Below are 15482 nucleotides of genomic sequence, written 5' to 3'. Positions count from 1 at the left end.
ACTCCCGGAGCCTGACCCAAGGGACTGCGCCGAGTTGTATGGAGAGGTTTCCTGGCCCCTAGCCCACACTGTTCAGAACATGAATCATTGATTGTGGGGGTATCCAATGTTCAGAGTTGGGAGGAAGAGAAAGGGAGGGGTCTGTAAGCTGCTCTAGTACCTAATTGGCTGCAGGCTACTGGTAAAAGAAGACCTAGGGGAAGGAACAGTCTGTCCCACACGTGAGTTTCTGTGTTTTATCTCCTTGGCTCAGTCCTTACCTCCCCTATAACTGATCACAGAGTCAGGGTATATCCCTTTTTCTCTCTGCTGTAGCCTCCCTTGATATCCCATCCTTATGTCTCTGAGTGTGATGGGAAATCCCCAGGAGCCCAACCTCTTTCCCCTACCCAAAGCAACTTCTTTTCAGATTTGAGGGAAGGAGGGATGCCTTATTTTTTCTTCTTTCCATAAAAAAGGTGACTACTTCACAGGGCATTACACACAGAGACACAAAATAATTGTGCCTCAAGGAGAAACCCAGATTGAGTGAGACACCTTCCCTCTGACTCAAATTATGAGTTCATGTAATTTTGTTTCATTGTCTGAGTATCCCTTGGCTTCCCTTAAGGATCCTCTGCATTGATCAGTAGGAAGTGGACTGGAGAACTCTTCACACAGACTCATGCACACTCCCAAATTGACTTTCCCAGCCTACTCTCTTAAAACCCTTCTCCAAACTCTCTTCAAATTGCGTGTATTCCCCTTTAAGGGGCAGGGCATCTCATTTCCACCCCTACCCCCCCAATCTCCGGAGTAGTCTGAAGTTTCCAGAGGACCCCGAGTCGCTCCCCTCCAACCAAATCCCTCTTTCCCCTACCCCAGAAAAGAACTCTGTCTAAAGTCTCTTTTTGGCTTTGCTCCCTCCCCACCCCCTGTCCCCATCTCTTCCCCTCCCTAGGACTTAACCTTCTCTCAGCTGGGCCAAGACTTCCCTGAGTCTCCCTACATCCCCCTCCCCCTCCCCATCCCTCAGTTCCTCTGAATGGAGCCAGGGAGATGTGGTGGGGGGGCCGGGGCCGGAGCTTCAACATTCCCCCCCAGAAGGAGCCGGAGATGGGGGTAAGAGGAAGGGGAGCTTTGGGGGGGAGTGGCAGGGAGGCTAGGGTGGGAGCTGTGAAATGGAGGGTGTATCAGGCTTCAGGATAAGTTCAGTCTAACTGTTGCTGGGTTTCTCAATGTCTTGGTATTTCTTGAGTCTCAAGTTCACTTTTTCATTATCCATTAACCAGTTCTTCCCCTTATGCTGCCCCGCCCCAGACCTGTCTTTCCTTATCATATCTCGACCTCAGTTTCCCTTGAATATTTGAATACTGACTTGGAAAGAACTGGCTGTTGTATCCTCCATCCCAGATCTTGTGCATGCCGCCCCATACTGACTCCCCAAATGGGAGACTGGAGACGAGGAGGGGGGGTAAGATGTGAAGTTAACTACCAGTGAACTGTTGTTTCAGCTCTTACGCCCGAAGTCCATGCAGGTGAGTGGGATGGAAGAGCCAAGAAGCCCACAGACCAGCAGTTGCCCAACTCTTCGATGCCTCCCAGGTACTGAGGACCTTTCAATACCCCTAACTCTAGGCCCTCCAACCTCAATCTTCGCCGACTGTCCTCTCTTCAGGCTTTTCACCCCACTGTGATTCCCCACAGCATAGATCTTCCTTTCTCATGTAGACCATCCCCTTCTCTGTTCAGAGCTCACTATAAGCTTGAACTTCAGGTTCTGTTACTCACCTAGAAGATGGTGGGCATGGGTGGAGTGATGACCTTTCCTCTGACCCGCCTGTTTCAGTTTGTTTTGTTTTTTTCAAAGAGCTCAGAGCAGGGGAAGAAGCTTATTCTTTTCTTAGCATTCTTTTTGGTCTTGTGGAGGGGAGAAGAGTGAAAAGGTTGTGTGTTTAGGGTAGATGGAAGGAGATTTGTTGAGAAGAGAATACTTTTCCTCTACATGACTCATCTTCCCCCCTCTTCTCCTTCCTGATAAGGGGAACAGGTGTTGGCCTGGGCACCAGGAGTGAGAAGGGGGCTAGAACCTGAATTGCCTGGGACCCTGATATGCACAAACCAGAGAGTATTGTTCTATCCCCAAGGCTGGCAAGGGAGGCAGGTGAGATGGGAAGAAAATGAAGGAGACAGGTGGGGAGGAAGGGGAGGCAAGAAGGATTAATAGAGCTTGTTTGGGAGAGGGTGGGACAGGAAGCTTTCTCATAGACACCTCTTGTTGGGGTAATTTTCAGGGAGTCTGTCCCCGAGGACCTAGGACTGCTCTGGGTAGGGGAGTCTCTGGGGAAAACCATAGGATCGTAGATTTAGATTTGGAAGGGGAATCAGAAATCAGAAAAATGTCTTTTTACAGCTCCTCTGCTTTATTCTTTCCCCTAGGACTCTGTACTGAGCAGTGACTATGATTTTGCTCTCAGTAATATTGGACGTTTGGAAGCTGGTAATTGAAAAGAGTGGACTCTTTTAGAAGCTGGGTGAGAGGGTGCAGCTGGAGGTGTGTGGGAGAGCCTCTCTCTCCAGATTCCCAGGGTACAAGTAGGATGGATGGGCTGGAAGAGTTCCCCTCAGGTAAGGAGGGCCCCTTGTTTCTGGATGATAATATTTTCTGACCCTTAATCCTTGACCTCAGTAAGTGGCCTAGGCAGGCCCCAGATCCTTCGTCCAGGCTCTCTGCTCAAGTTCGTGCCTGATGAAATTCTAATTCATGGACGAGACTTCCGGCTTCTAAGAGTTGGCTTTGGAGAGGGGGGACTGGAGCCCCTCGCCTTTAGGGTAAGACACCCCTATCCCCAAAAGGACTCACATAACTCATTCCTTCCCTCCTACTCCCTCTGCAGATGTACTCCCTTTACTAGGCAACTCCATAAAATTGCCTTTGAGATAATAGTAATTAATTGTTCATTATTATCATTATTAAAATAGTTGGCATTTACATAGAGCTTTGTGGTTTGCAAAGCATTCTACATGTTATCGCATTTGATCCCTAATAGGAATCTCTTTTAACTATACTGTAGACCAGTTTTTCTTAACCTTTTTTTTGTGTGTGTTAATAGAGCCTTTTGGCAGACTGCTAAAACCTATGGATCCCTTTTCAGATAAGGTTTTTTTTTTTAATTAGTAATTGAAGGAAACAAAGACTTGCAGTTAGAGGTTAGTGAAAACAATAATTTTTTCCCCATCCAGTTCATGAGCCCTCTGAAATATGTGGGGCATCCTTGGACCCCAGGTTAAGAACCGCTGTTGTATACCATAGATCCTCTCAGATCTGCCTGCCTTCCTAACCCTTATTTCTATGACTTACCAGCTCACAGTTCACAGACTGTTCTTTTTATTATGATAAGAATATATTTTTATTTATTTACTTATATACATTTATTATATATTTATATATATTATGAATATTTATTCTTTTTATTCTGATAAGAAATGGAGAGAAACATAAATCCTATTCCCTTCTATTCTCCACTCTGATCTGAGCCAAAGGGTGGGGTGGTCATTTCTTCCACAGGTGACCATGGCCATTATCCAGGCTAGAACCCAGAACAGTCAAGTCCAACAGTACGAAGGAATGACTGTGAGCAAAGCTTGTGAGTAGATCTTTGGGAGGGAGGTGGTGAAGAGTGATTGGGGTGCTGGGGAAGGGGGAAGGGACAGAGGAGAGGTAAGAAGTTGAGGGAATCAGGAAGGTGGAGGCCTAGTTGGTTGGGATCTAGTCTGGCTGGAGACAAAGGGGCATCTGATTGGTATATCTCTTTCTCTCTTTCTCTAGGTTGTGGTCTGGGTCTTGGTGAGCCACCTGTTCCCCTCTTAGAGACCCCTGAAGATTGGGAGGCTGAACGGAAGAAGCATGGGGCTAGACGCTGGAGGGTCAGCACAGTAAATGAGAGATTTGATGTATCTACAAGGTAAATTCCACACTCTCACCTCTCTGTCTTCTACTAGGATGTTTACCCAGTCTTTCCAACCTAAGGCTAAACATTCAACCTGCTTCCTGGAGATATCTTCATGGTACCCCCTGACCCATTATTCCCTGATACCCCTCTTGGATTACCCTCCCCCCAAATGTAAGCATTATTGTCATACTATGAGGTCATTGAGCCAAGCAGTGATATCACCTTCAACTCCACAGTCTCCCTCGATACTTCTGGGTCCCTAGACGGACACTGGACAGTGAAGTTAGAAAGGCATTCGGTCACTTCCATCAGGGCCGTGGACCGGTCAGTGTGGGGATCAGGGTCAGGGTAGTGGGTTTGGGGCCCCCTGGGACAAGTGGGAAGAGGGGGTAAGGAGTCTTTCTTCCCCATAATGACCTGTCTGAGACCTCTGTGTCACCCTGCCATTTACAGCGTCTCTCCTGGCATCACCCTGGAGGCAGTGATCTTCTCCGCTCTGGAGGCTTTTATGAAGCCAGTGATCCTAATAGGGAAGATATCAGGTAAAGGAGAGGTTTGAGGGGAAGAATCAGGGATGTCAGGGGACATCCAAGGTTCCTTATGCTTCTTCCTTCCCCACCCTCTTCCTTACACCCACAGGGCAGTGGAGTTACTACTTCAAGCTGGGCATTCAGACATTGTCCTGGTGGATACTGTGGATGAGCTACCCAGCCTTGCAGATATCCAGCTTGCCCACTTGAGGCTTCGGGCCCTCTGCCTTCCTGGTGAGGTTGACTTCTAACTCATGATTCCTAGACCTACTGATCTACTGATTCTTTTGCCTACTCTGGATAAGAGACCATTGTCCCACTGATCCATGGACCTTTTGTCCTATTAAAAGGATGGGCATCTTTCAGTGGGATCCTGAAGACCTAATTCTTCTTTCTGCCTCTGATGCCTGATTCTGTTCTTCTTAACCTTTTGGACCTCATTTCCTGAGCCTTGAATCCCAAATCTTCAACTTTCTTGACCTTCCCTATTCCTCTGACTCTTCTCAACCAGATGCAGCTGATGAAAAATGGCTTTCAGCTCTGGAGGGAACGAGATGGCTGGACCATGTCAGGTGATCATCCCCTTCCTATGGTCTGCCAACCTGCACACCTTGCTTCAGCATTCCATTAACCTGGAACCCCTCCGTGGTCTTCCATGAATTCCTCCAGACTCCCTCCAGACTTAACTGCTTTCTTCTTCCTGGAAGCAGCTACATTTTAGTTTTGATGGCAAAGTGCTAAAGTCAGCTTCCTACCTTTACCATGATGATCAGATCTTGTTATTAACCCTTTACCCATACCCTCTTCTTCTCAGGTCCTGTCTCCGAAAGGCCAGCGACATCTCGGTGCTAGTGACTTCCAGGGTCCGATCTGTAGTCCTTCAAGGTAAATCCCCAGATTATACCTGGGTCTCTTCCCCTGCCTCTGTGTGTCTGGACTACAAGATTGGGTCTTTCTAGGGAAGGTGACACAGAAGTCCATTTGCTCTCGCATGTGTCCAGTTCTCTTCTGTCCAACAACTTAGAAGTTATTCTTGAGATCTCTTTCCCTTCTGCATCAATCTCAGTTGGGTATGAGGAAGGACAACAGGAAAGCAGGAGGAACAATTGAAATTCTCTCTCAATCTCAATCCTTAGCTCACTCTTTACGTTACCCTTTTCCATGTCTATCTCTTCCTTTTATCCTGATTTGTTTTTCTCCTATCTTCCTTCTCACTCCTTTCCCTTTTATTCATTCCTTTTCAACTTTATAATGCCCTTTCTTTCTGTTCTTTTTATCCTGGACTTTTGATCCCCAAACTTTACTAAATCTCCCTTTTTACCTCCCAGAACAAGGTGACCGTGACCTCAATGGCCTCCTCTCTTCACTTGTCCAGCTGCTTTCGGCCCCTGGAGCTCGGACCCTTCATGGCCTCCAGACCATTGTCCAGCGAGAGTGGGTGGCAGCTGGACACCCCTTCCTGACCCGTCTTGGAGGATCTGGGGGAAGTGAGGAGGTGAGAGGGAATTGGGTGATATTGAGAAGGTGAGGGGATGGTGAAGTTGATTTGGATCAACTGGAAAGATCAACGGAATGGGTATGGAGGGCTTTGGAAGAGTGTTAAACAGGTGAAGGTAAGAACAGGTCTGGAGTCTCCGAGCCTTACAACATTCCCTGTTTACCTTTAAATGCTCATCTGCAGTCCCTAATGAGGTCCTTTAACTTTCAATCCCCCAACTTCAGGCTCCAGTGTTCCTTCTTTTCCTTGACTGCCTCTGGCAGCTGGTTCATCAGTTTCCAGAAGAGTTTGAATTCTCAGAGTTCTTTCTCCTGGCCCTTCATGATAGTGTCAGGGTTCCTGATACTCCCACCTTCCTAAGAGACACCCCCTGGGAACGGGCAAAGCAGAGTGGGCAGGTAAGTGATTCTTTCTCTTTGCTTTTCCTGGGTTATTCTCCCTGAGTTTTAATCATGAGCTTTTTTTGCTGGGTGCTAAGAAAATGGGAAGAGAATTAGAAGTAAGGGAAGGTGCCTGGTCAGCGACTGCATGATCTTTGTCACTGAGGTTCCAAGACCTTTGATTTTTTGGGTGGTAGTGGTGGTGGTGTATGTGCGTGTGTGTACATGTTTGTGTAGGTGTTGCTTTATAATACTGCCCCTTTAATCTGAGAGAATGGTGGAGTTTCCCGAGGCTTAACTAGTCCTCTTTTTTTTCCTTCCTCTATCTAGTTCAGCTCCTATACGCAGGTGTATACACCAGGATCCCCTCAGTCTTCAGCTGGAGACCTTGTCCCCAGACCACCAACTGTCTGGGACTGGGGTCTTCGATATAGCCATCAGCAGATACTTCAGTTCTATAACCCCTGTTATGACCCACATCACTGCTCAGATTCCTATCCCCCTAAAGAACAGGTAAGCCTCATTGTAACAAGAGAGAAAGAATTAGGAAGATGGGGAAGAAATAGTTTCGTTAGTTTTTGCTTCCGATTCTCACGGTCCCAAGTGTCCCCCAAAGGCACAGATACTCTAGGAGGAGATGAAGAGGCAGTTTGGTGGTCTTCTTCCTTTTTCTCCAGTTTCTTCTCACCTAGCCTGTGAAGAAGCCACCCCTAATTCAATATTCCCTCCATTTTTATTTCTGAAGTCTTAGCCCTAAGCCATGGGGGAGGGTAGATGAGGCTTCAGGAAGATGCTGTAACTCCAGAACTGAATTATTTGGTAGTGAGCTGACTCTCTGCTTCTTGTAGCCAACTCCAGCGACTCCTGGCCCTCCACGATCCATCTTCCTTTTCTCCCGGGGAACTCTGACCCCACTGAACCAGCTCTGTCCTTGGCGAGATGGTTTTTCCTCACTGATGTCCTCGTCACGATGGCTCCTTCGACACAATACATCCACTGACAGCCTGGCTGACCAGGAGTGGGGACTCCCTCCTCACTGGGGGCCCTCCCCTTTGCCTCCAGGACTTCTGCTGCCTGGATTCCAAGGGCCCCAGATCAGACTTTGGAGACGTTGCTACCTAAGAGGGCGACCTGAGATCCAGGTAGGACTGGTATACAAAGGCAGGAATGTGGGGTGGCAAGTGGAGGCCAAAAGAAGGAAATTTGGCAGGACATCAGTCAACAAACATATTAAGTCCCTTCTATGTGCCAGGTACAGGGGAGATAAAGGTAAAAAACTGAAACATCCTTTCAAGGAACAATCATTGAATGTAAGATACTTATTTTAATGTTGGAGCAGTCTGGTGAAATCTGGAACTGCAAGGGGATTGGAGGAAATATTAGAAACAGTGAAGGCACTGGGTGAGTGGCGTGGCTGCACAGCTCTGCAATGACATCTTTTTTTGTCCCCTTCTCTCCTTCAGACAGGTCTATCGGCCCCAACAGTCTCTGGACTCTTGGATGAGCTGGCCCAGCTCCAGGAGCTGCTGAGGATGTGGTCTTCAGGGACATCGCCTGGGGCTCAGAAAACCAAAAACCCCCTGTCTCCATCCCGATGAGATGTCTGGCCCTCTTTAGGATTCTAGGTTTCTTTGATCTGCTGGATCTTCCCTTTGCCTTAAACTCCACCCTCCCAATTTATCCAATCACCAAACAAGCATAATAAGATTTAACCTGCTGTTCTGGCCCTGCCCCTAGCCCATAAGCACAGAACCAGATTTTGATCTGGAAGGGATCTTAGAGATCTAGTCTTATTCTTAAATGGGCTAGCTGGCTGTTAAACACACAGGACTGGGGCTCGAGAGAGCTAAGTATTCTTCTTGTGGCTCTGACTCCGTGTGACCTTGAGCAAATCACTTATCTTGAGCTGATTTTCTTAATCTGTAAAATATTATATGTACAGGGTGTCCCAAATGTGTGTGTGTGTGTGTGTGTGTGTGTGTGTGTGTGTGTGTACACACTAGAATATGTGGCTATTTCCAGGTCTGAAACTATGATTCTGAGTCAACTCCAACACTGACACCTGCTCCTCCCTCCAACTCCCCAGAGACTGTTTTGTGCCTGAAATGTTTTTCTTTGTAATTATCTTATTATTTAGGATCTTAACCTGCTCCCTTCAAGACCATCCTATCCTTTGTGTGTTTACGGTTGTATAGTATTTGAAGTGGAGGTACTGGTTATGACTCACCAACATGGCTCCTACAGACCTAATCCTAATTTTCCTTCTGCCTATCTCTCTACTTCTTAATTTCTAGTTATTCTCTTTGCAGCTTTCTATGGAAATAGAATGGAGAAGAGAGAGGAAGAAAGGGAATAGATCTTACTATGTGTTAGATATTAGGTTACAACTGTGATTTCTTCTGATTCTCATAACACCCCTGCACAGTATATGCTATTTTTATCCCAATTTTTCATTTAAGGAAACAGACTTTAAGTGACTTGCCTAGAGTCAACACAACTAGTAAGTGTTTGAGGATGGATTTGAAATCCAGGTCTTTCATGCTCCAGTCTCAGCTCTCTATGGCTTCTGAGTAGGATTGGGAGACTCTCTACCACCTCCATATGTAGATGTTTTGGTAGTGACAGAAACCATCAATGAAAAATATTTATACAAGCTATAGGTTTTGCTTCTGAGAAGAATAATGTGGGAATAGGTGCTAGGATAAAGTCGGGAAAATGGGGACAGAAAATCTTGTACTGTGGGAATGATATGTGGGCACAAGCATCATCATCCAACTGACTGATCATTTATTACCCAATGCCAATATTAGTTTCAGGGAAAACAAGGCAATGAGGAGAAGGGACCAAGTGAGAATTATGGTGGGGCCCAATTATATACAGGTTAACCCTTGTATGGCCTAGATTAAGAAGACTTCTCAGTGACTTTTTTCAGGGAGTAATATAGAAGAGTTTCAATTGTATTGGAGGTCAGGCTAAAGTCAAAGATCAAACTCTGTGAAATAAGCTAAGATCTGAATTCTTGGAGGTTCGAGCCTTAGACCTCCAGCAAGATTTAGAAGTTGGTGGGAAGTAGTATGGGACCAAACCTTTAAATGAGGATAACACGTAGAATAGGGATGGTTCTGGACTGGCTAACAAGAAGGAGTTTACTCCTTAAATCCTTTGTTACAGATATAGTTTGAGCATGGTACACACTTGGGAACTTGAAGGAATCCAATAAAATAAAATTTGTAATGGAATAGTTTAGTGTTTTGAGCTAAATGTCCCTCCTTCTTCAAGACATTTTTCTCAGTTATTAATCTTAGTGTCTTCCTTTTGAGACCACCCCCATTTTATCCTGTACATATCTTGTTTGTACATAGTTGTCTGCATTTTGTTTCCTCAATTGATCATGACGGCCTTGAGAACAGGAATGGATTTTTTGCCGTTCTTTGTATCCTCAGCCTTTAGTATGGTGCCTGGCACATAGTAGGTGCTTCACTAAATGCTAGTTGACTGACTGGGTCCTATACAGGTATGAATATATGAATATGCTCAGTGTGTACGGGATATAGCAAAGCCCATACATTATAAAACTACAGTCCACCATCCAGGGAGGATGCCTAGTGCAGGGAAGGAAAGAAGCATACAGCACTTACCACGGTGCTAAGAGCTTTACAAATATTAATTAGCTCACTCTGACCTTCACAACCACCCCGTGAAGTAAGTGTTGTTATAATTCCCATTTTACAGTGGAGGAAACTGAGACACAGAGGTTGTGACTTGCCCAAAACTTGCCATAGCTAGTAACATCTGAGGCTGGATTTGAGCTCAGGTCTTCCTAACTCTAGACCCATGGCTGTAGAGCAGACCCACCGCTGCATCCAGGGACCCTTGTGGGACATTGATGAGCTGGACCACAGACAGGGTCAGGAAGCTCAGCATCTGTGCCAAGAAGAGGCCAGGCGTTGGATGTCAGGAACTAGTGCAATCAATGCCCCTTAGGCCCCCTTTGTGTTAGGGTGCCAGGGAGATCCTGAGGGGTTCGGGCTGGAGGATGCCCGTTGGGCAGGGGGAGAGGCCTGCTAATAGTAGTCGTTGGTGTGTTTGGCAGCGATGCATTGTGATGAGGTGGGCTTTCATTTTGGTGTGGACTTGTGGGCTGGAGGCGGGGCGTGACATTGGCCGGAGGAAGGATCGTGCAGCAGGAGCAGCGGCGGCGGCGGCGGCGGCGGCGGCGGCAGCGGCAGCAGCAGGAGCGGCAGCAGGAGCAGCGGCAGCAGCATCAGCAGCGCCGTCACGTGACTTTTGGGGGGGTGGTTTGTTTTTTTTTAGCAAAGCTGCCAACGTCAGAGCCCTTCCTAGGTTACTAAACCTCCCTGGGCCTCAGTTTACCCAGTTGTGGACTTGAGGGGAGGTTGGACCGGACGGACTCCTAAGCTCTTTCCAGCTCCACATCGCTCCCTTTCTCAGCCCCACTTCCCCCATTCGCACAAACTCTGGGTTGGGGGCGGAAACGCCCCCCATTGCTATGGCAACTTTTCGGCGCCGCCTGGTTAGGAGGAAAGGGGGCGTTTCGGTGTCTGTGAGCCAGGAGCCGCTTTTCTAGGTCCTGATCATGATTGACCTCGATTTGGGGGTGGTCCTCGTACCGCTCTTTGGGGGTGAGGTGAGGGAGACTGAGATAAACTGTGGCGGTCAGAATGTCAAGATCTTGTGATTAGTTATCTTGAAAAATAAAGGTTTATTCCATTCAGGCTTCTGTGGTTCATGGTCGGGGCTGGGAGTGGGGGAGGAGAGCCGCTACTTAGACCCTCCCCGAAGTCACGTGGAGGAAGCCCCTGATGGTAGGACTCCGAGCCCTGCCTCAGGCGGCCCGTGCCAGCTCAGCCAACATGGCAGCCCACGCCCGGCGCTTCCGAGATGGCCGCCGCCGCGTCTCACGCTGCCCTCCTCCGGCAGCCCCGCCCCTACCGCTGCCCCGGAAGCGGAAAAGTTCCCGTTGCGGGGCCGCTGCCTGGAGACGGCGGGAGCAGATTCAGTATGGCGGCCGGGCCCATCTCCGAACGGAATCAGGGTGAGTGGGGGAGGAGGCGGGAAGCCCGGAACCGCGTCCGCACGGGCCCGAGCCCGGCTCGTTGAGGGGGCCCGGGCCGGGGGCTGGGGAAGCGGGTTCGCCGCGTCGCAGAGGCCCGGAGGCCTCCGCGACCCCATGGCCGAGCGGGTCGGGGGGAGAGGGGAGAGGCGGGAAGGGAGGGCTCCGCGGGTTTCCCGTGCACCTGCCCCCCGGGCCGTGGAGAAGCCGCCTGAGGAAGGCAGCGTGAGGCCCGGCCCTGGTCGGACACCGCTGCCCACCGGCGGTGGCCCGCCCCCTTCTCACGTCCGCATCCCTTCGCCCCGCAGATGCTACGGTGTACGTGGGGGGCCTGGACGAGAAGGTCAGCGAGCCGCTGCTCTGGGAGCTCTTTCTGCAGGCGGGGCCCGTGGTCAACACGCACATGCCCAAGGACAGAGTCACGGGGCAGCACCAAGGTGAGGAGGGGGAGGATATGGGGGAGGGAAGGGGCGTGCGAGGCCACGCGCCCCCGGGCGGCCAGTGTCAGCGAGGCTTTTACTCTCGTCTCTCCAAACTTTGTGCGGCTTCTAGCTTCCTTGGCTTGGATTCCTCCGCTGCGATGACAAGCACGCTCTTTTCTTCTCTTCCCCGTACGTGCCCCTGGGCTTTCTTTTTTTTGCGGGAGTGGGACAAATGGTGTCCCCTCGGGGCTCTTAGCGGACGGTGCGCGCCCAGTCTAACCTTCCGCCCTTGGCCTTCTCCAGGCTATGGCTTTGTGGAGTTCCTGAGCGAGGAGGATGCGGACTACGCCATTAAGATCATGAACATGATCAAGCTGTACGGGAAGCCCATACGAGTGAACAAAGCGTCAGCTCACAACAAGAACCTCGATGTGGGGGCCAACATTTTTATAGGGAACCTAGACCCCGAGATCGATGAGAAGCTGCTCTATGACACCTTCAGCGCCTTCGGGGTTATTTTGCAGACCCCCAAGATTATGCGGGACCCTGACACAGGCAACTCCAAGGGCTACGCCTTTATTAATTTTGCTTCGTTCGATGCCTCCGATGCAGCGATTGAGGCCATGAACGGGCAGTATCTGTGTAATCGGCCCATCACAGTGTCTTACGCCTTCAAGAAGGACTCTAAGGGGGAACGGCACGGCTCCGCGGCCGAGCGGCTTCTGGCAGCCCAGAACCCCCTGTCCCAGGCGGATCGGCCCCACCAGCTGTTTGCGGATGCACCACCTCCACCGTCCGCCCCCAATCCTGTTGTGTCTTCCTTGGGATCTGGGCTTCCTCCGCCAGGTAAAACATGGATTGGGCGTGTGAAAGTGAGGGGTAGACCAAGGCTGGCGGGACAAGGAGACGGAAGGGATAGTCGGAGTATGGTGAAGAAGTGAAGTAAGGGTTTGGAGATGGGAGGCTTGGAGATAATAATGCCCAGGCTGTAGATCTTTGTTTAAATTGCCTCTTATTGTATGAGTAATTTGTGGAGAGGGAAGGTCATTTTCTTAAGTGGCATGTGAATAGGGGGACATGGTGGGACAAAGTTTCTGTCCTGGTTTATTGATACAGACTCTTCTTTCTATATTTCTTTTTAGGTATGCCCCCACCAGGCTCATTCCCACCTCCAGTGCCACCTCCTGGAGCTCTTCCTCCAGGAATACCCCCAGCCATGCCTCCACCACCTATGCCTCCTGGGGCTGGAGCCCATGGCCCTCCATCAACAGGAACCCCTGGAGCAGGACATCCTGGACATGGACACTCACATCCACATCCATTCCCACCAGGTGGGATGCCTCATCCTGGTAGGTGTTCTGTGCTGGGAATGAGAGGGACAAATGAGGGGGAAGGGGCTGATTACATCTTGACTCTTCTTCTCTTTCTCTTTTTTCTATATCTTATGCACTTGGCTCCTCCCTTGTCCCTCCTATCCTTTCAACCTCCCTCCAATTCCTAATTCTGTTCCTGGGATGATATGTGATCCCATAGAGAGAACTTGTGAGAGTAGGAGGTTTTTCTATTTTAACTAATCAAGTAGTATATTTTTCTTTGAGAAAAATAGCATGGCTATGGCCTGTTTCCTGCCAACTTGATTCTCCTGTTTTCTCATCCCTTTACTTCTTTGTTTTTTGGGGGTTTTTTGATCTTACTTTATTTGAAGTTGTAGAAGTAAAGGTAATTTCTTTTAAATCAGCCTGATGTTTTCCCCAAGACCATCTGTTTCACTTGTAGTCATTCACAGTGATGACCTGTATTCACTTGAGGGTAGCTCTGAAGGCCTAAAGGAGAACTGGTTTTTTTAATTAATTTTTTTTTTTCAGTTTTCTTCAATCACTTTTATAAATCTTAGATTTTTTTCCCCCTTTCTTCCCCTCCCTCCCCCTCCCTCCCTGAGATAGCATTCAGTCTTAGATGGGTTCTACATATACATTCTTCCTAAATACATTTTCACCTTAGCCATGTTGCATGGAAAAACTAAAATGAATGGGAGAAATCATGAGAAAAAACAGAACACGAGAAAATTGTCTGCTTCATTCTGCAATCCAATTCCATAGTTCTTTCTCTGGATGTGGAAGGTGTTGTGCCTCAAAAGTCCATTGGGAATTTTTTAGGTCCTTGCATTGCTATGAAGGATTAAGTCTACCAGAAAAATTCCTCGAACACTGTGATGGTTGCTCTGTACAAAGTTCTCCTGGTTCTGCTCCTTTCACTCAGCATCAGTTCATATAAGTCCTTCTAGGTCTCTCTGAAGTTTTCCTGTTCATCGTTTCTTATAGCACAATAGTATTCCATTACATTCATAAACCGCAATTTATTCAGCCATTCCCCAATTGATGGGCATCCCCTTGATTTCCAGTTTTTGGCCACCACAAAGAGAGCTGCTAAAAATACTTTTGTACGTGTGGGAACTTTTCCTGTTTTTATGGTCTAGAAGCAGTATTGCTGGGTCAAAGGGTGTGCATATTTTTGTAAGCCTTTGGGCATAATTCCAAATTGCTCTCCAGAAGGGTTGGATCAGCTCATAGCTTCACCAACAATGAAATAGTGTTCCAACTCTCCTACATCTTCTCTAGCATTTGTCATCTTCCTGTTTTGTCATGTTAGCCAATCTAATAGGTGTGGTGTGGTACCTCAGAGTTGTTTTGATTTGCGTCTCTCTAATTGACAGTGATTTAGAGTATTTTTTCATATGACTATAGATAGCTTTAATTTCTTCCTCTGAAAACTGCCTGTTCATGTCCTTTGACCATTTATCAGTTGGGGAATTTCTTTTTGTTTTGGACTCCTGGCTTGCTTTCCTCTGCTCATTTCTATAACCTTAGCTTCCCCCTTCATTTAATTCTTATGTCTTCTTTCTTTTGTGTAGGTATGTCTCAGATGCAGCTTGCCCACCATGGTCCCCATGGCTTGGGACACCCCCATGCTGGGCCCCCAGGCTCAGGGGGGCAGCCTCCTCCACGACCACCACCAGGAATGCCTCATCCCGGCCCCCCTCCCATGGGAATGCCACCCCGAGGACCCCCTTTTGGGTCTCCCATGGGTGAGTAGACTTGTACCCATCTCATACTTTCTCCTTTCTTAATTCCTTTACTCTTCACTTACTGCCCTCCCTTCATCTTTTTTCCCCAGAATTTACCTCATAATGATGTATTCTCTGTTTGTTGTTATCTCTGATCTCTCTCTTTTTCTCACTCAGGTCACCCAGGCCCCATGCCTCCCCATGGTATGCGAGGACCTCCTCCGTTAATGCCCCCCCACGGATACAGCGGTCCCCCTCGACCTCCACCCTATGGCTACCAAAGAGGACCTCTTCCTCCACCGCGGCCCTCCCCCCGTCCGCCAGTACCCCCTCGGGGTCCACTCCGGGGCCCTCTTCCTCAGTAGTGCCAAATTTCTCTACAATCTGTTGCATTCCTCTGAGACTCTCCCTGTCTTTTGGACCAGTCAGAGGAACAGTTGCCCCCTGGGCCTGAGGCACGCTTTTCTTCCTCAAATTTGTCCCTTTTTCCAGTGTGATTTTTTCCCCCCCACTGGACTTTTTTCTATGTTGGGTTTTACTTCCCCAAATATTGACAGTGAATAAAGCTGGATCCCTTGTTTA

The 15482-nt window shown here is 48.5% G+C and overlaps 2 protein-coding genes across 3 annotated transcripts; both read left to right on the top strand.

The window, feature by feature from the left end:
* Window positions 1-810: 810 nt before the first annotated feature.
* Window positions 811-9579, top strand: MTMR11 (myotubularin related protein 11). Its single transcript, XM_072644683.1, has 17 exons — window positions 811-1101; window positions 1494-1584; window positions 2022-2143; window positions 2419-2479; window positions 2669-2811; window positions 3548-3626; window positions 3809-3944; window positions 4169-4256; window positions 4386-4474; window positions 4572-4696; window positions 4974-5034; window positions 5277-5347; window positions 5791-5957; window positions 6185-6358; window positions 6671-6853; window positions 7189-7482; window positions 7804-9579. The coding sequence occupies exons 1-17, from the start codon at window positions 1039-1041 to the stop codon at window positions 7936-7938; spliced, it is 2082 nt and encodes a 693-aa protein (XP_072500784.1). The 5' UTR covers window positions 811-1038; the 3' UTR covers window positions 7939-9579.
* A 1325-nt stretch (window positions 9580-10904) lies between these two features.
* SF3B4 (splicing factor 3b subunit 4) lies at window positions 10905-15482 on the top strand. 2 transcript variants are annotated; one of them, XM_072644685.1, is made up of 6 exons: window positions 10905-11396; window positions 11723-11851; window positions 12140-12682; window positions 12979-13167; window positions 14748-14921; window positions 15078-15482. In XM_072644685.1, exons 1-6 carry the CDS (start codon window positions 11243-11245, stop codon window positions 15263-15265), a joined length of 1377 nt encoding a protein of 458 aa, XP_072500786.1. In that variant the 5' UTR covers window positions 10905-11242; the 3' UTR covers window positions 15266-15482. The 2 variants fall into 2 exon arrangements, with proteins under 2 accessions (XP_072500786.1, XP_072500785.1); XM_072644684.1 differs by having other exon boundaries at window positions 12979-13185.

The sequence above is a fragment of the Notamacropus eugenii genome, chromosome 2, assembly GCF_028372415.1.
Source record: "Notamacropus eugenii isolate mMacEug1 chromosome 2, mMacEug1.pri_v2, whole genome shotgun sequence".
Taxonomy (NCBI): domain Eukaryota; kingdom Metazoa; phylum Chordata; class Mammalia; order Diprotodontia; family Macropodidae; genus Notamacropus; species Notamacropus eugenii.
This window is presented reverse-complemented; position numbering and strand designations above follow the sequence as displayed.